The sequence below is a fragment of the Gallus gallus genome, chromosome Z, assembly GCF_016699485.2.
Source record: "Gallus gallus isolate bGalGal1 chromosome Z, bGalGal1.mat.broiler.GRCg7b, whole genome shotgun sequence".
NCBI lineage: Eukaryota > Metazoa > Chordata > Aves > Galliformes > Phasianidae > Gallus > Gallus gallus.
This window is the reverse complement of record NC_052572.1, coordinates 23,457,663-23,478,088: the sequence shown is the minus strand read 5'-3', so window position 1 is coordinate 23,478,088 and position 20,426 is coordinate 23,457,663. Positions and strand designations below refer to the sequence as shown.

The 20,426-nt window shown below is 35.4% G+C and overlaps 1 protein-coding gene across 3 annotated transcripts in view; it reads right to left on the bottom strand.

Annotated features, from left to right (window-relative positions):
* AP3B1 (adaptor related protein complex 3 beta 1 subunit) overlaps positions 1-20,426 on the bottom strand; it is a 162,198-nt gene that overhangs the window by 13,624 nt on the left and 128,148 nt on the right. For 2 of the 3 annotated variants that reach the window (XM_003642955.6, XM_015277631.4), the window contains exons 23-26: positions 17,418-17,649; positions 16,674-16,758; positions 7,121-7,218; positions 1,803-1,941 (exon numbers count right to left, since the gene is read on the bottom strand). In XM_003642955.6, the coding sequence (XP_003643003.2) occupies positions 1,803-1,941; positions 7,121-7,218; positions 16,674-16,758; positions 17,418-17,649 (554 nt within the window). Of the gene's footprint in view, positions 1-1,802; positions 1,942-5,978; positions 6,035-7,120; positions 7,219-16,673; positions 16,759-17,417; positions 17,650-20,426 lie in introns of those variants that run through there. The other variant, XM_015277632.4, reaches the window with a different exon arrangement.

The following is a 20,426-nucleotide window of genomic DNA, read 5'->3' as shown; positions in this document are numbered from 1 at the left end:
TGCAACTGTAACTACATAGAATTTGTGAACTTTGCTTACAATGAAACAAATGATGGACTGTTTTCTAAACACTCATCACTTCTGGGAACTTCTAGCAGGTGTTTAAGTTGTTATAAACATGTCTCTTCTCCCTGCTGGACAATATACATGCTAACTAGTCTATAACATCTACGGTAGTCTGAATATATTCTATTCCAAATGAAAAGAACATTTCAGCAAATACTCCAAATTTTAGGATGCTCTAAAGCATACTGTATACGTCAGCACTAAAAGAACATGTCTTCAACCACTGTCTCTGAAGTAGTGTACCCAACAGCAAGTAAACTTTCAATTGAGTTACTGGCTCTCTTTGTGGAAAATTCCCTCCTCTTTATGAAAAGCCAGAGAAAGCAAGAACAAATTAGAAACTTCTCTTCCATTAGGAAACGTGTGGCTGAGTTAAGTATTAAGCTATTATTTTAGGTAGTCTTTTTGAGACTCAGTCACAAAAACAATCCATCCTTATGCACAAAGTGTCATGTGATGGATAGGGTAAAGATGGAGAACACCTGTATACCACAGACACTTTAGTCTCTCTTGATTGACACTCTCACCTAGTCTTTGAATTGATATTGAGAATGCAGACTGCATAGATCCCTGAGGGATGCAACAAATGAGGACACTTTCACGGAGGAGCAGGTGTCAATAGTGACAATCATTTCAGTGCAATCGCACTAGCTGTACCATGTTTTTATGGTGAAACAGAATTTTATCATTGACCGTATCAAACGCATAGGAAAATCCAGCTGGGTTAATGTTAATGCAGTGCAATATAAATGCCCAGTGATGCAAAAAAGACTAAATCCAAAGAAGAGAAATACCAGCTAATTTGAGCTGTGTAGGCTACATAAACATTCCAGTCATCTAAGCCAGCAAAATCTCAAAGAAAAAGATCGTTCTTTACCTTAAGAGGAGGTACATTGCTTTTATTTAAACAGCAAAATTCAGGAGGCTAAGGTAACAGCTTCCAATGATGTCTTGCTGTTATTATTTCTGTCTACTCGGTTTTCCATACATAGCAATTTTCTTGTTTGCTCTTGTCACAGGTGACAAGCCATACAGATTCACTGGACTAAATATTTTCAGTCAATCATATTACAAGCTATGATTAACAAATAGCCATATTGATTCGACTTACATTCTGTACCAATGCTTTTTGATAAAATGGGCTGAACTGGAATTAGATAGAGCCATTGACTTTCTTGGCTGATGGAAATTATCTTTTTCCTTGCACATATACAGGAAGAAGAAGAAAATGTTCAGTGTATGTTCAACCTGTACTTTAAATGATCTTCATCTTATTAAAAATAAAATAATCATGTAGTTTATGTTGTTAGATATTACAGGTAAAAAAATTAATGTGGAAAAAAAAAATCAAGCTTCTTCTCTCAGATGATATATCCAGATAAGCCTACTTTTGGAAACAGAAACAAAAGTTGGAAAAACATGTAGACACTACTAAAAGTATTGTGCTTTGAAAAGGCTATCTTTTCTCTTTGAAACAAAATGAAGAAACGGATAATTCTACCTAGCTATGTTCAGTAAGATCTGGATACTTAATGTACTGTATACGTTCAAATAAAGAGTTGACAGTATTCAAGTTAATATGTGGTTAGGATTCTATGTCACAGCCCAAGTTGCACACCATATTTGTTAAAAGTGCAGACAATAAAATTTTCCATAGTATTAGAAGATGTTGAATTTTGAACTAGTGGAAATTCATATTAAAAAATAATCATACTGCAAATGATATGTATTCTTACCTGTGTATTTTATCTTGACCAGAAGGGACTACACCTAGGTTTGCTGCCTTCATTAGTCTCTCAGTTATTACACGACTAGTAGAGTTCTGTGGAGCAACATCTATGGTAGCAGATGTCTCATTCATTCCTGTCAGCATCCCTGAAACATTACATATTTCATTACAAATTCTTTAAGATTTGTTCGCTTACCATGCATAAAACCAAAACAAGAAGAGATTTCTAAACCAACAAAAACATGCATTAAAAGTTAAATAATATGTTGAGGAAATAATTATATTTGAGATTACATAATTACATCAGTTTAATGTATTATTTGACGGGCCATGTTACTAGAAAAAAAAATTATCAGTAACTTGACAATCATATGTGTTTACTAATGCAACTGTGAAATAAGATGGTTCTTTTTCTCAAAAAGCATAACATACAAGAAGAATGGAAACACATGAATGAAATACTGGGTAAGATTGTTTTAGAAAAGTCCAGCTTCTGTAAGGCCATATAAAAAGACACCTTTCAATCATAAAATCATCATACATAATTATAATTTAATATCAAATTGCTAAAAATAAGCTTGAAATTTAGACAGTAATCACCAGATCAATTTAGTACACGAAGATAAAGTCATCATGTTAGAAACTGAGAAATTCAGTTAGCACCTCTCTCTTTTCATGATAAACTATTTGATTAAAATAATTTTAATATTACTATAAATGGAACAGAAATATCAAGATTACAACAGGGCATATGCGAAAAAAAAATAAAGAAAAATGTTCAAGGTCATTTTAAAAACAACAAAAATCCAACATTTTCTCTCCTATTAGCATTCATTGGTTGTAAGAATAATTTGCGGGACGCTCATGTTGATTAAAATCCAACAGGAACTACACCTTAGCATTGTGTGTGTATTTTTACATTATGTTCAGGAGCTGAAAACACAAACAATAGCACACAGTACTTTTGGAAGAACTATCACGTATCTGAAATCAACAATAACATTAATAATAGAAACTATGCAGAACTCTCAGAAGCCTAACATTTTAGGGCTGTACACGCAGTTCAAATCCATAGCAAATGGCACAAAGATGCTAAGTATAGCAATTAAAAAAATAAATCCAACATTTTAATGCACTAGAATGAGCATTAGCTGCTATTACAAAATAAGAAGTATCAAAGTAAAAATAGAACAGCTTATGAGTAAATAATGGGATATTTTTGAATGTGATCTGCACTTGAAGGGAACAAAAATAAGCATGCAACTTCTATAAAAATCAGCTTTATCTTGGGAATGGTACATTCTGTTTCAAATTGTTTAACTTCACTATTAGGCAAAAGCTTTAAAAAATACATACGCAGACTAGAACTGCTTTTAAGCAGAGCACGGGGACTGACATAACACTGCTGAGAGATGTGTGTACTCATTTAGGATTTAAACCTTCTCCATTAAGCTCTATTGAAGAGCAAATGCTGAATAAATGAATGCAACTATGTTTATGTTAAAAGCCTGTTTCCCGCAGCATGTAATTAAAGGAAATGTTGTACAAAGCCAGTACTTTTGTCAACCTCCTGTAAATGGAAAGATGGATAGCACTCAGAGAAGTGAATGCATTGCTTCATATTTAACCTTAACACTCTTGTCATTAATGGTTTGTCTAACTTGTTCTATAAAAGACAAGGTACTGCTCCATTGAAGTAAAATTAAAAAAATCAACTAAACCATGCTTTTCAGAACAGAAGATTCATTATCGTCGACTAATGTATTGGCATAAAGCAAAGTAACATCCTATCAAGTAAGGCACACATTCAATCTGCCTTTCCACCCCCCTTTATTTTTAACTCATGCTGTTTTATTGTTATAGGCAATTTGTACCACTCAGCATGACAGTGTAAACTGAATCAAGATTAATTTACATGCAAAAGAACACTTAGGAGAGCAGCATGGTAAGCAAATGTATTGTCTCGATTGCTGAGGTGGAAAAGAACCTGGAAAGAAAAAAGGGTGCTCTAATTAAGGGGCATCAAATATGATTGCTTGTGGTAGTCAAGGGCCAGAATGTCCAACCATTTAAAGAATTAGCATCTTGCTTCTCAGGAAGACAAGTTGGACGCATAAATTTTAATAAAATTATGAAAACAATTTGTTTACTCAACCAAGTTTCTTTCTTTTTTTTCTTTTTCTTTCTTTCTTTTTTTTTTTTTCCTTAAAGTACATACACTTACACACTTCCTGAAAACAATCAACAGAATTATTTTAAAACATGTCAGTAAGTAGCGTGGGTGGAAATCCTTATACTTGAAGTAGTTTTACATGGCTATTTTGATATCACTGTCACAAAAATTCTAACTAATCCCCACCTATAACAATCATATACCACATTTAACACTGCATGAAGCATTAGAATGTAAGAAAACTCAAGTCAGAGAGCAGCAGTTGATCTGGCTTAGCTAACTGATAAATTGAAATAACTACACATTTTTAATGGTAAAAGGAAATAAAATTGGAAAAGTTATCCTGGCAGACAACAAGGTATGTTTGCTACCAGATTAGTCCTATTCTGAATCAAGCCCCTGAGAATTTTTTCTATTGATATTTACAAAAGCAAAGGTAAAAAATTTGGATACAGAGATCCCAGCAGCAGATTCCTGACTTCTGAATTCCTGCTAAAGAAGCCCAGCTTTTCTGGAGGATGTGGTGTGATAGGATATGAAATCCTCAGGCCTGAAGTAAAAATATTTAACCAGAGACGTAAAAAGTATTTTAACAATACTATTTTTGCCCACTGCTTCAGAATTGTCAAAATATGAATGTTAGCTCACGATCAGCTCTGGGGCATTATCACACGGGAGGATCCCCCCAGTTCAGGAGGAGAGGAAAGGCAACATGGTGTAAGCAAGGCTAAACACACCATGCACAGCATGCACACAAATACAGCTTTCGCGGTTTGCTGCTACCACTAGATAGCCTTCACAGCTATGAATATTCAATAACCTGTCCATTTCCCTCTCCTTATGCCATCAGGAATAAAATGAACAAAAAAACACAGATGTAACAGACAATACAAAACAGCATAGCGTAATTGAGTAAAGATGTGAAGCAATGAATTGACTTCTACGTTTCAGTATAATGCTGGGTATTTCTCTTTAGCATTCTGATTAGATTATACACACAGTTTTGATGTAAAAATCCTTAAAACCTGTGCGTACTCTCATTCTCCCCCAGTACAGTCTTGCCTCTCTAATATTCTCCTCATTCCTTTACTGTTTTCTTCCCCTACTTGTTTTGGATGCAAATAAAATCAGGCATTTCCTATTACGAGACTTGAAACATCTCATGTCCAAAAAGACAATAAATAAATAAATAAGAAAACAAACAAATGAAAGCATGATAAGCAAAAAACAAGTTTATAAATCAGATTCATTTGGAGAATACAGACACATGGAAGTTAAACGCAAAATAGAATAATACATACTAACTTCTAAACTGCCCTGCATTTATTACTGCAATTCAGATTTTTCATTTAGCAAGAGCACATAGTAATTCTCTTCAAATACTAGCTGTTCCTAGATACCTGTAATAAATACTTAGGTAAAATTTGGAATGGAGACCTCTATTACTAGGAATATTCTGAAACAGCTGATATCTATAATAACAACAACAAAAAAAAGCAACTGCAAAGGTTTTTAAACCTGTGGTAAATTTGCCAGCATCAAGTCCTGCATCAAAGAATGAATTCAGGGAGACAGAGAGAGCAATACAGAAATGCCAAGAGACCTTCATGGATTTACAAATACTTCATATAAACAAATTTTCAAATAGCTTTATTCAGAGTAGCCTTTCTGCTCTATTAAACATAGCAAACAGCTGCCAGATTTATTCAGACAAATAATCAACAACCATAGAAGTAAAATGGCAGAAGAAAAAGGAATTTTGGCAACAACTCCACAGAGGAACACAGCTATTCTCCAAGTACACTTCTTCTATGTGCTCGTGGTTCTGTATGGCCAGTCAGGAGGAAAAAAAGCCCTCAGTCACAGCAAAATGTACAAAAACTCTATCCAAGTATCTCAAAGCAAGCAAATATAAAAACACGGGGAAAGGACTGCAGTAACCTGCTTTTCTTTCCCTACAGTCGCAACTACACATTTTAGAAGGGAACGGTTTAAAATAAATGTGCTACAGACTCATTCAATCACTCACCTTGGGTTGCTGAGCAGGTATAAAGCACAGAGGCAGGCTTTAGCAAGCAAAGGGTAAGAACAGCAGATAAGTATAAATGGGTTAAGAAAACAAAGCACAACCCTAACTTTTCATTGCAACAGTAAGGTTAACAGAAAATGGTCTAGGCAATATTTAAACTACTTTTTAATTATTCAAAAATACAAACACAAGAAATGCTCCAAAGCAATAATTATTAATACACAGACTTACTCATTGGTGTTCTCGACTGCTTGATGGATATACTGAGTTTCTGAGCATTACATAGCAATGAGACAGGATCCCACGTGTATATTCTTATCTCAGTGTAGAAAGATTTACACATGTAAATCCCATACACTGAGATAGATGAATGAGTAAACACTGTTGCATTTGAATGCATCCAAAATGCAATTATTTATATTTTAAAATGTCCAGGAACTACATTCAACTTAAGGGTAGTAGTAAGGAATGTTTATTTAACTCCCACTCTTCTACTTCCAACTACATTGTTCTCTAATTATTTTGTATAATACAATTTGAGTTATAATTGAGAGCTCACAAAGATTTCTGTTTGGACTAGGAGAAAAAACTTAGTCTTTAAAGATACAATGTTAAAAGAATTCCTGCTCAAGTATATAGAAGACAAGCATATTCTTTTCATACAAAGTGCTTGAACGAAAAATATGCAAATTTCAAGTAACTGAAGAACAAGTACAATACTGGTATTTAAGAGCAGCCTTGGAAAAAAGACTAGTAAATACATACAAGAGTATCAATATGTATTTGATTAACTTCTGGAAGCTGGAGTTCCAACTTTCTGCTTTACTGCTAGCAGGGAGCAATATATTTCAGGACAGAAGATAAAACTCTGAGCCAAAAGACTGTTTCAGGGTGAAGGGTGGTGTCTGTGTTTTTAAAGGCACACTGAACACCTGTCAAATAGCACTGCATGTCCTTTTAAAGATATTTTTAAATTAAATCATTAGTATCAGACTGAATACTAATAGAGACTAACACAAGCAGCAACACTGGAAGCACTTGCTGTACACTTGGAAATTGAAAGCCACACAACCTCTTCTCATCCAAATACATTTACTGAAGCTTCTAAAACAGTATTTCTCACCTTGCTCCTTCTTAAAGTCTTTCTCTGACATAGTGACAGGCAAAAGCAGTTCTCCAACAGGGGGCTGAATGTTAACATTGAAATGATCATCCTTGGTGCTGGGAAAAGAGAAATTACAGAGAATCAATGAAGTGCTTCAAAATAGATTTATACATATCAGCTATGAAATCTATAAACAGTGTAAAAGCTACCTGTTTGATTTCTACCCTGTTAGCCCCAAAGTCAGCTAATTTCTTACATCAGTAAAGTTGATCCATGTTCTCCAGTACAAAGGTAGTATTAACACAGAATGTGTATTTCCCTGTTTCTGAATTGGTAATTTTCATTCATATTACGGTTAATTTTCAATCTATATAAACTATATGCTCGCACAATTATGCATTTCACAATACTTTTAAAGTAAATGTCATTCATGAATTCTGTTGTCAGAATTCAGAAATAGGACTAATTCTGGCAAAGACTAAAGGCACTATTACGGTCCAACATGTCAAAATCAAAACAGTTGGGAGTGGAAAGAAAATCATTTTCATTTTGTAACATTTCCACCTACAAACACAGCAGAATGGCTGACTTAAAAGCACACTGGAAAATGGGAGAGAGTTAAAAAAAAAAAAAATTAAATCAGGGCCTGGAGAGTAGAGATCAGTGGTACAAAGTCTAGTTGGAGGCCAGAAACAAACAGAGTACCCTAGCGCTCAATACTGGGACCAGTCCTGTTAAACATCTTCATTAATGATCTGGACCACCATTAATGATCACTGCAGGTCTTCAAAAGCTACCCAGACATGGTCCTGGACAGTCTGCTCTGGATGTCCCTGCTTTAGCAGATGCTGGACAAGATGGACCCAGAGGTCACTGCTATCTGTTGTGAAACTGCTCTCCACACCCATCCAATTCTGTAAGTTTCCAACTATTCTGTACTGGAGTTTTCCAAGTTCACAGAAACTTCACTGTGTTTGACTGACTAACTATAACTTACAGAATTCAGCTAACAATTCAGGGTCAGCAAATTCAGTCAGAATCTTTATTACAGCTTAGAAGCATGGGAAATTTTTGGAAAAGAGTACCTTTTATTTTGCTGTTGCACTAAATGGTCAATATATATTGATTGCTGATATGCCTCAGATACCCTACTTAAATATAATGATACAATCATTAGAATGGAAAATATGTTTGATCGACGGTATTTAAATTAAGTTCTAACATGTTACTGTTTTTTTCTTTTAAAAATAACTTTGAAATAATTTTGCAACTTCAAAATTTTGGAAGAGAAATGACTGATGGACTTTAGTACTACAGTACTAAAGCTTTTAATGATACTTTAATTAGTATTGTTCATTTCTCCAGCAAGTACTATATCTCATATTTAAGCAATATGCGTGTTAAATAAAGTCAGCATAAAACAAAATAGCAATTCTGTTTAACAATGATTTGATATATTGTCAGGACATGCCATTTATACATAAACTTGAATTGCAACTTCTGTAATTAGATTGCTCTGAAATGCTTGTAAGAATCTTTTCACACTAAGAGGGAACGCATGAGTATTGCTTGGATTTTAAGTGGTCCACTCACTACCTCTGCTGCTAAAAAGCAAGACATTTCCTTTCCCCTAGTGATTACGAGTTAACTCAGATGATAAACAGTGAACTATTCATAGTCTGCAGGCAGAAACTGATTGCTGGTTATTCTTTAAAAACACTGTTTTTAATGTCACTTTAGCAAACATCTAGTTTACTTTGCATTACTTTGATTTCAGAATGCTTCACAGTAAATTTACTTTTCAGCCTTTTAATAGTCTCTATCACACATGTTACAAACTAAATATAGAGATTTTATTTATTGATCTGCATCTCTTTTATTAGATCTTTATATTAGAGATGCAGTCATATCTCATTTAACTGAAGTAATTTCATAGTTCTATAATTCAGGTTGGTAGCCTCTTGAAATCATCTGGTTCCACCTCCAGCTCAGAGCAGGGCCTCCTTAGTTCACATTGCTCAAGGCCTTGTTCATTAGAGCTCTGAGTACTTCCAAAGATGGATATTAATTACATCAGATATCTAATGGCTATGTTTAATAATAAAGTTGAGTCATGCAGTACAACAATGAGAATTTTCCCCAAATATCTAGTTAACAAATTCCAGCATATTTAACTTATTTATTCATACTTTGGACATTAATTAGTATAAGCAATGTTTAGATAAAAACCTGAAGAAATGGCTCAAAGATTTGAGCATGTTAACATTTTAAAAGTGTGGCAGAGAACTGGATAAAATTGGTTAAAGCTGCACTGAAAGATCTCCTAGGTGGTGATGCTCTAATTTTCCTGAGAAATCCAGCTGAAGAAGCTTATCAGAGAATAGTTTCTCAAGCCACCAAAACATAAAAGTTTCTAAAATTCAATCCTTTATGATTGCATTTTCTGATATTAGCTAGTAAAACTGATAAGATACATCCTTGGAGAAAAACTTATTCTTAAGGAAAAGTCTGCAGAAGAAAGCTCAGAAAGAATCAAACGGTCAGGGATGTTTGAGAACAATACCTCACCACTACATAGCAGTGCCTTTTTTGGTTTTGAATTGTGAATTTAGGCACAAATAGGCAGGCATCATTACGCTTATTGTTGCCTTAATAACTGATAAACTGTAAATATTGTATTTTTAAGACTTCTGTAAGACACAACTGTCATGATATAATTCAAAGGATCATGTGAATTTATGTTTTGATGTACACAATGAAGATGAAAAAACCAAAGGTGATAATGCTCCCACAGGAACACACCAGCTCCATGACAGATGACATTGCAAGACAAACATTAAATCCTATAGACGATGTACAGCTTTAACACTCCTTCATTCGGCTGCGGTGGGAATAGCTAGCCCCTGTCACTTGAAACCAATATTCATTTTCCTTTTTCCTCTTCCTATTTTTTAAAAAAGATTGGCTACAAAAGGTAAACAGGGAGAAGTTCTCTCTGCAGTAACAAATGACCTGTGAAGAAAAGTCCTCTTCAAAATATTCTCTTTAAAACAATCTAAAATCTTTAAAACTGATATAAATGAGCACTCTTTGGGTGGCAATCTCAATTTTTAAAGCTTATTATTTTAGCAAGAGGCTGGGCAATAGTCTTCTTGCTATTTACATGCTTCTCTTTCTTTTTATTCCCAGCAGAGCAGAGGGGTATATGCTTGACTCAGAATACATCTACTGAAAAACAGCTATTTTTGTCTTATATTCAAAAGATCATCACAAATGATTAAAAAAAAAAGAATGGAAGAGGCAGACCACACTAAATTCCTGCAAAAAAATAAAAAAATAAAATAGTAGTATGGGAGACTTTGCTCATATACTCCTGCTGAAAGAATAAATGACACTCCACTTTTACATGAAAAAGACTTGAGAAATAAATAATAAAAAAAAAAAATCAGAGTGCATGTTCATGTCCAGCCTTGCTTTCTCTAGATCAGTTATCTATCTAGATATATGTGCTTTCTGGAAGTGGGCCAGCTGACTACTTTAGAGTAATGAAGTAAAGAGAAGAGTACAGGATTGCTTGACTTAATATCCAACATCTGTAAACAACTTAGTGATCTGCTGACGAAGCATTAGGGAAGGAAACGGGAAGAAACAAGTAAAAATGCAATTGACTGATGTGAAGTCAGTCCCGCTTCTCTAACATTAACTTTTAATACGTTCCGTAACATATTCTACTGCATAATTTTAATCAGATGATTTTGTGTAAGCATGTAATTTGAATGCATTTTTGCACTCAAATGAAATACTGATCGCTACCCAACTGATCCTCCTCATTTATTCTATTTTGCAGGTAGAAATTCTTCTTGGGAAGATTCCCACATCAACCTAGAGTGAGATAAGAGAATCTCATACTGCAAAAAACCTCCCTCTCTCTTGGAAAACAAAATATAGAACAAAAGTGTGTACAATAAGGTTAAACTCGCGGAGAGCAGATTAATAAGGTTTCCAAATTTCATTCATGGATTTCACCTCATTTAGGATATTGTTAGCAGGATTCTCTCTGCTATACCAACCCCTTCTGCAACAGTCTGCCAAATACTCCTCATAAAGTCCAGAGTAGATAAGGAGAAAAGACAGTTCCTTTCTCTCGTAACAGCATCACAATAGGAGAAGAGTATGTACGGGGTCCTAGCTCTTCTAGTAGTATTTGTCCTGCATTAGGTGACTGGTCCATACCTATAAAAATCTCTGCCACAGATCACACTGTTTTACCATGGTCTCATTATTCAGAGTAAGTATCAAAGGCACAAAGTTGTTGCTTTTGTGCCACTTCTCTTTCTTCTTGGGAGCCCTAATTGTATTCTTTGCACGTAAGCCTTGAGAAAAGTAGGTTTAGATGAAGAGATGCAGGGCACAGACATTTTCCCTACATGGTATTGTTTCAAAGAGAACAAAATAACATCCTGCATACTTTTCAAAATATCAGGGGAGAAGAAAACAGGTTCTCTGCAAATTAACTTTATATCCAAAGTTGTGGTTCTTTTGTAGCTTCAGGAATTGCTAAGAGAGCAAGAAGAGGGGATGAAAAACAAAGGGAAGAGGAGGTAAGGACAAGTTTCCTGCCCTTTTTTTCAGCTCTCGAAGTTGTAAATCGGACACCTCTCTTTCACCCACTAAACACCTAAAACATGTCAGAGGTCTGCCTACTGGCTTTTGCAAACACAGCCAGGAATTTGAAATTCGAAATATATGCATGCAAAACAGCCTAAGAGCATGTGTGTGCTGTAACTTCCTGCCTCTGTAACCTTCCTTGCCTTCCTTCTCTTGAGCTTTAAATGTCTTCATTCCAAGGATCCAACGCCAAATTCTGAGCTCCTAAACCTTTGTGACATACCAGATAATAAAAATAAAATAGGAGAGTGATAAGATTTTAAGACAATGATTACCAGTAGTTCAGTGATTCAGGAGAAAAAAAACACACTAAGGTAGAAATATGAATAATGGAAAAAAAAATGTTATCTACTGTCAGTGCATTATACTACAGTTAGTCTGCAACACCAAGGACCCATTCCAGGGAGCTGAGGATTCCAACCTCTCCTCTGTTCACTGATGATCACCTATTTAGCAAAGACGGAGGTCCCTTACTGGGGTGGTAGGGATGCTAACACTTACCAAGGGTAACTACGATTCAACTGCCTGACTACGATTCAACTTAAAGCCTTATCTATTCTGCTTAAAGAATGTGTAGGAAGTTCTAAAAGGAACTGCTTTTGGATCTGTGGGATCCAAAAAGGATCAATAACAATAAAAATATCTTTTCAGAACAGGAATCTCTATTTATTTAACTTTCCACTCAAGGGAAGCATTATTGTGCAGAGCACCACTGTATCTGAAACAGTGTACCCCTGCAAGGAGAAGGCACATAAAAAACTGCAATGAAGAGACTCGCATATGAGTACATAAGCTGAGCATCCTAATGCATATTCTAAATAAATGGATTAGGAACAGTTTTCAAGTCATGGCATTTCACCTCTTTTTAATTAGATGTGTGATCTTGATAAGCTTTAGTTCATAAGAATATATAATTTACTGGGGAAGTCTTTCTGAGCTCAGCCCTTTTAGCCTCTCTGTAAATACAATTTCACCTTCATTGTCCTTAATTTGTACAACAAATTCAGAAAGAGATCTAAATATTTTATTACGCATGTTATTTTTCTTCATATAGTTTGTATTTATTGAACCAACTATTACAGCAGCACATCCCCAAGCAGAAAGGTAGCATTTGCTATGCAAAACACACAGTCCGTGATTGGCATCTAAGACCAATTGATCTAGCCATTACCACTATCTCCCTACCCCCACAAGCATTACTACAAAGCTATTGATTTAAACACTGTCGATCGGTTTCCATTTTCTGATTTTGGGCAGGCCAATTAAGAAAGTGAGTAATTGTGATTACACTGCTTCAGGATCAATTACATTTGATGCAAGACAAAGTGCTCCCTTTTAGAACAACGTAAAGAAAATTATTATGATCAAGTAAACTATTGCTGGATACGCTTCTAACAAAAATGCAAAATGCACTGACAGTGTGTTCATAAAGATACATTATCAGGAAATATAAGAATATTGACACCGGGGTATGCACAATATTTGGACTACATTTTAACAAACTCTTGCAACTTATTCTTCCTTTTAGATATAACCTTTTAAAGTAGTATAAAAAATTAAGAAGGCTACAGTTGAGCTCTGATACAGGCCAAAAAATGACAGAATGCACGATATCTCCAAAGGAAACTGACATCAGGAGAATTTTGAGCAATAAATGTTGTATTTTAAACAGTAAAACAGCAAATTTAATTCAACAAATATTGTAACGATTTCTACACTATTTACTGAGAACTAGTCTCAAAGAGACAGGGCCCTATCAATTAGCAAAGGAACAAAGTAAGCAATTCCTATTCTTAATTTAATTTTAAACTTAGCTTGAGCTTTGTCATTGGACTCACATTGTCCAAATCATTAAAATGAATACACCACTGAGGTCTGAGGCAAATCTATTTACAGTGATGTTACTCATAGTCTGGTTGGTGTTCAGCATTATTGATCGGTCTTGTTTGTCTAATAGGAAAATAATAAACAATTACTAGGCAATGTTGGAGAAAGTAATCAGTTTTTATACATCACTAATACAGCAGACCTCCCAAAACATAAAGGTGATGATCTGCATAAAATCAATGTTTTATGCTACATTGCTTATCCTTCTCATTTCTAAGATTCTTAGCAATAAATTGTATAATTTTGAAAACAAATCATTAGTATACTAAAAACATAAATTTGAAAGAAAAATGTCAGTCCCTTTTTAAAAAAGAGCATTCCTGCTTGATACACTGAGCATATTTTATTCACAATAAAAACAGAATATATTTATTCATTTTGAAGCAATAATGAAAGTGTATTGCCTAGAAAGGAACTTCCCTTCACAAACAAGCCTTGCATCAGGCAACAGTCTAAACCTGTTCCCAAATTCTGTTCCCAAATTCATGTTACAAACTGTAACATGAGGTGCTTAAACTATATGCTATAGACACCTTGCTAGAGATACTACTATCTGTTAAAATGAATATGTGTGCAGAAGGCTCAAGGAGGCAAAACATATTTTCAGTACTAAAATATCCCTTCCATTAAAACAGGAAATTTAGCTTATTTTGAAGTCACTTGGGTACATTTAGATTAAAAAGCTTTTACTCCTACCTTTAATAATCTGTGAGTTGTGCAAGCTGTGCTTAATAGCAGCACATTAAAATTCCTATATTGTTGAAGAATGGGGTCCAGAAATTTCTGAAGAATGAGAGTTATCCCTAATTTAGAATGCTGCAGTGTGAATGCCTGCTCAATATCCTTTTTGCTACTGGGTATAGAAATTAGTAGTTCTTGCAACAGTATATCAAGAAATATTATTTTCAAATACGTGGGGGGAAAAAAAGATTCACAGAGATTCATATAGTGCCTTTGCCTAGTTTCAAGACAATGTAAGCTAGCATATGCCTGAATTGCTCTTAAAAGGAGGAGCTTGGCCCACAACTATTCATTCCTAATGTTTAGACACTACCAGTCCTTTTCCCTGGTTTCAAATGATGCTTTGTAACAGAGTTCTCACTGGGCGAAAAAATTTTCTGCTAGCCTAGAATGCAATGGAACTCTTCAAAATATGGATCCTGAATGTGCCAATAATGACCATAATAAACATAAATCAAGCATATAAGACAAAACCTCATTGGCCAGCCAGCTACTCGCTTTCATTCTCTCCAGTCAGCAAATTTTGGGCATTATTTCACACAGTCATGTTACAGAAGTCACAAACAGATGTAACAAGCGCTTAAGATAACAAAATTGCTCACACTATGCGCTTTTTTGATTTGCAATTTCTTAGAAAGAGAATATATTGACTGGCAATATTGACTGGAATAATGTTTGACTGGCGGACGTGATGCCCATCTTGAAAAACGGCCGGAAAGATGATCCTGGTAGCTAAAGACCTATCAGTCTCACCTCGGTGCTGGGGAAGGTTATGGAATGGATAATCTCGGGAACCATCATGGATCAATTAAAGGTCAACCAGGGGGTCAGGCCCAGACAGCATGAGTTTATGAGCAGATCCTGCCAGGTAGATCCTGTTTGACAAACCTGGTTTCGTTCTATGACAAGGTGACGAGCTTAGTGGATGAAGGTAAGACTGTCAATGTGGTCTACCTGGACTTCAGTAAAGCCTTTGATGCTGCCCCCACTGCATCCTTGTGGAGAAGCTGGCTGCCCACGGTCTGGATAGGCATATGCTATGCTGTGTGAAACACTGTCTAGCCCAAAGAGTTGTGGTCAATGGGGTTAAATCCAGTTGACAGCCAGTCATGAGCAGTGTCCCCCAGGGCCCAGTACTGGGGCCGCTTCTATTTAACATCTTCATTAACGATCTTGATGAGGGGATTGAATGCATCCTCAGTAAGTTTGCAGACAACACCAAGTTGGGAGGGAGTGTTGATCTCCCAGCGGGGAGAAAGGCACTACTGAGGGGCCTGGATAGACTGGATCGATAGGCTAAGGTAAATTGTATGAGTTTCAATAGGGCTAAGTGTTGGGTCCTGCATTTTGGTCACAACAATCCCAGGAAACCCTACAGGGTTGGGGAGGAGTGGCTGGAAAGCTGCCTGATGGAAAGGAACCTTGGTGTACTGATTCAGTTGGCTGAATATGAACCAGCAGTGTGCCCAGGTGGCCAAGAAGCCCAAAGGTATCCTGGATTGTATCAGAAATGGTGCGGTGAGCAGGACTAGGGAAGTCATCCTGCCCCTGTACTCGGCACTGGTGAGGTCTCACCTCGACTACAGTGTTCGGTTTTGGGCATCTCGGTACAGAAAGGGTATTGAGCTGCTGGAGCAGGTCCAAAGAAGGGCAACAAGGCTTGTGAAGGGCTTGGAGAATATGCCCTATGAGGAGAGAGGTCTTTTCCAACCTGAGCAATTCTATGAACCTATGATTCTATATACAAAACATTCTAGCATGCCAGTCAGATCTGACAGATCCCTTCAAGGTGGTGTTATTAAATAATCCCAGGAAGAGTGGGGAAGAAATAAAAACAAAATTTGAGAAGCAATGTAATTCTAACTTGGAAAAGGAGTTTATGCTTCTACCTGGTATTATTTATACCAAAAGAAAACAAGGACCTCTCAAACACAACCTGTCACAGAACTCTTGCACTTATACATGTAATTTCAAGCCTAGGTTTGAGACCGAATCGGCATGCTTAGAAGCAAGTGTTAAAAAAAAAAAGAAAAAAAAGAAAGACCAAAGAAAATTTGTAATTCTTGTAAAGCAGACCAGAAATTATATCTTACTTTTCTAAAAACATTTTTAGTGTCCAGCATGTTGCCAACTGTTGTTCAATTATTTAAATATCTAATGAACTGCACAACTGACACTGCAAAATAAACTCATGTTACACCTAGGGCAAAAAAATAAGCACCACATGCTATTACTTTCATTGGAGATTTCCATTCCCACTTCCATGAGAACTTACCATAACTGGAAACTGGCAGTCTGAGTAGAATCACAGAAGTCGATACCCATTGAAACAGTCACAGATCTCTCAGGCTCAAGGCATTCTACACAGAAACATTTTGAACAGCTAAAGTAAGCACGCAGAAGAACACTATAATGCACATGCAACCCTCCACAATTTCACATAATTAGAAAGCCTGTATTAGTAAAATATTTTCCAAATGCTGGAAACACAAATGAGATAATAAGAACAGGGCATATACACTAAGTTAAAGGTAAAGTGACAAAGAATACACAAAATTTATGTTTAAATGAGAAAAGCAACATTTTGGAAGAAACTGTAGATGAGATATAACTTAATTTCTGCAAAAGAAATAGCTTCACAGGACAGCTACCACCATGAAGTCATTGTTGGGGAAACAACTACTTTAAGGAGCAGGACTATGTTGTGGAACTCAATACACCTGAAATGGATAGTGTGTTCATACCTGAATTTTTCACGTTCTTTCCCATAACAGAAGAGAATTCTATTGACTGTTTGGTGACATTTTGAGTACATTATCTGATTAATAGCATTACCATTTTCTACTTTCAAATCTTTTGTGACAAACATCAATGCAGACTGGAGGATGATTGGATTGAGAAAGATGTGAATAAGGACTTGTGTGTATATGTAAAAATATGTATGACTACGCAAAACCATCACTTCCTATATTTGAAATTTGGCAAAACAGTAAGATTTTAAAATATAGAATACAATTACCTATTGGATTAAATTCATGCATCCTCATGCCTGGGGGTAACTTCTTCTCCCCTATATGAATATTCTCTATCTTCTGATCAGATGTATTCGTTAATGTCACTTGCACAGATACCATACGATCACCAAAAATGCATGGCTGTCTTGAGAACTGATAATGAGCTGATAATCCTTTTCCAGTCATCCGATGAAGCATTTCATGCATTTTTGTTGGCACAAAAACTTGGGTTGTGACCTGTTAAGTACAAAACAACAGTTGGTGAACATTTTAAGAGAAGAACAGATAAAATTACAATTAAATGCTACAATTCTCACACAGCTAGAATGCCTGCTTTCTAATCAGAATTTTGGCAAACCAGACACACGGAAGGATTTACCTACTATTGCATTTTAATAGATTTGAGTATCTTTAAAAGAGTCTAAAAATATCATTCATAATCATCCTACTGCCACAAGCAATAAGAAAAATCTCAAGGATGTTTGGGTCCTTTCTATCCTGAAGTAGCATTGTGAAAGACATTTAGTGGAGAAGAAAATCACAAGAGATAACTGTTGCTCTGGAGTTCCATAATCATGAGTTCAAGAACGCAAAAGGAAAGAATATGCACAAAACAGCGCTAAAGTGAATGTATGTTCTTCAAACAAGCTTACTTGGCTTAGGTTAAGAAATTGTATGGCAACAGAAGGAGAGTTGAAACATGGAGGTTGAAAAGGCCAAATGTTCAACACATAAATCCTGTTCGAGCAATTTGCTACAAGCTACTGAATTTTAGGAGTTAATTTCTATGATGAGTGTCCATCTTTTACCTTACATTTATAGCATTGAATGTGTAACTAAGTGAAAGAGACAGCTACAAATAAAATGATGTTTCAAGATGCTAAGTACTTAAGAAAGGAAAACTGGCTTTTATCTTGCCTTGCCTAAAAAACACTTACAGGGTGCCACACTGCCACATTTAACACTGAGGTGCTGATCTGAAGACTTTTTGCACACTTCCAGTAATATGACAAGCTGGTAAGAGCTGTGATTTACACCTAGAAGGTGATGCAGAAATGGGAGACAAAAAACACATCTCTAGAGAATCCTTTTGAAAACCTTTAGAAGTTAGTGAGCGCATAACAAACTTGACCTTACTATCTGAGCACCAACTTCTAAACCAGAAAGCAAGGCTATAATACATTTCATCTTAGATCAGTATCTGTAAAGATCAACCACTAAATGTTTAGACGTGTGGTCACTGCACTGACGAAAGCTAAAGAAAACCACACAAGGAAGTCAGTGATTGTGTATTCAGCAGTGGCTTTGGAAGGTGCCTTATTTAGATGCATTACATTGAATAACAAATAACTAATGAAGTAAAAGGCAAAAAGGCTTTCCATTCACGTAAAGCCAAACCACTACATGACTATGATTAATATAAATCACTTAGTGATGTGATACAAAAACATCCACATCAGATTTAACTTTCCCATTTCTGATTCTTTCTCTATTACAAAAAAAAAAACCCTCTGGTATGAGTTTTCTTATATACAATTAATGATCTATCAGTAACCTCTAGTGTAAAGGCTAAAAGACAGCTTCAGAATCCATCAAGTTGAAGATACTCCACAACCCTTGTGTTGACTCTGTTATTAAGATATCAAGTTATTACTAAATTTTAAGCAAATTGTCTCCATTCAGATAAAATTTAATGTGATGCACTCAGGGAGAACTTGTTTAGTTTTCCTTTGTCAGTGGAGGAAAATTAATTAATAAAACTTAAGTTTCAAAAAGGTGAATTGAGATTTTATTTGAAGTTAAGCTCAGCCTTTGACTTTAAACATTTAATTCAGATTGAATTGGACATACGTAACTGTAAAGTTATTCCCTAAAATTGCTCAGCCATTTTTCATTAACAAGCTTAAGAAATATGCTTTATTCATGTTAAAACAAGTATTTTGAAGCATCCTACTTCTCTGTGCTTACATATAGCTTTTGAAATATTATTTATTAATAGGAATGAAAGCATAAGAAGATAGTAGTCAGAAGTCCAACTTGTACATATATATCCATATACCCACAGATTGAGGAAAACTCCCTCAATACCTTTAAATTGTGACACAGACTCAAGTTTTATCAAAACCTGACTGCAATTTTTACTCAGAGAATTTAATCTCAGCCTCCTACAGCACTGCTTTTCATATTTCATTCATAATTTCACCCATTTGAGGAAATTCACTTTTATTTTCAGTATCATACCATACAAACTGGAAGACATGCAGAAGACAGCCAGAATAATAACCCATAGGACATTAATTTCCGGTTGTATTTAAAATGTCAGTACTAGAAATAAATAAAATATGTCTTTTGAACAAAGGAATTTATTTCTGGAAAACTATTATTCTTTAGACATTTTCCTGCTAGTGATGACTGTGAGATGACAAAGGCTGATGTTACTCTGATGGCAGTTTAGTGAACAGCTGTATCAGTCTGGTAAACAGATTTTTTTGTTTGTTTTATTTTAAAATTTTCAATGTATACAATTGCAATACCTATAGGAACCTATATGTCATGATACCCGCAATCATTCTGGGGTTAAACTAACCCCTCGAAGAGTTAATAAAACAAGAAGCATCTAGTAACCATGAGATAATCCTCTACAAATCTTTCACAGCATATGTTTAAATAATAGAAGTCATTTGTGTACCTTTGGATGGTTTATGAAAATAACCAATCAATTCTGCAGACACAACATTATTTCTAAAGGAAATCTATGTGACTCATGATGCCTGCAGATACACAGAGACAAACCACACATATTTTATCAGTTTATTACAGTAAGCAAATAAGCGTGGAATGAGAGTGCACATAACTGTCTACTTAACGCTTACTGAAACATTTATAAGAGCTGTTATCTCCCTAATAACAGACAGACAGTGTGCAATTTTAGAGAGGAGAAAAGCTTCATATTTTTTAACACTTCACTAAAAAGTAACTGAAGAGTGTAAAATGAAAAATACTCTGTGCAGTTA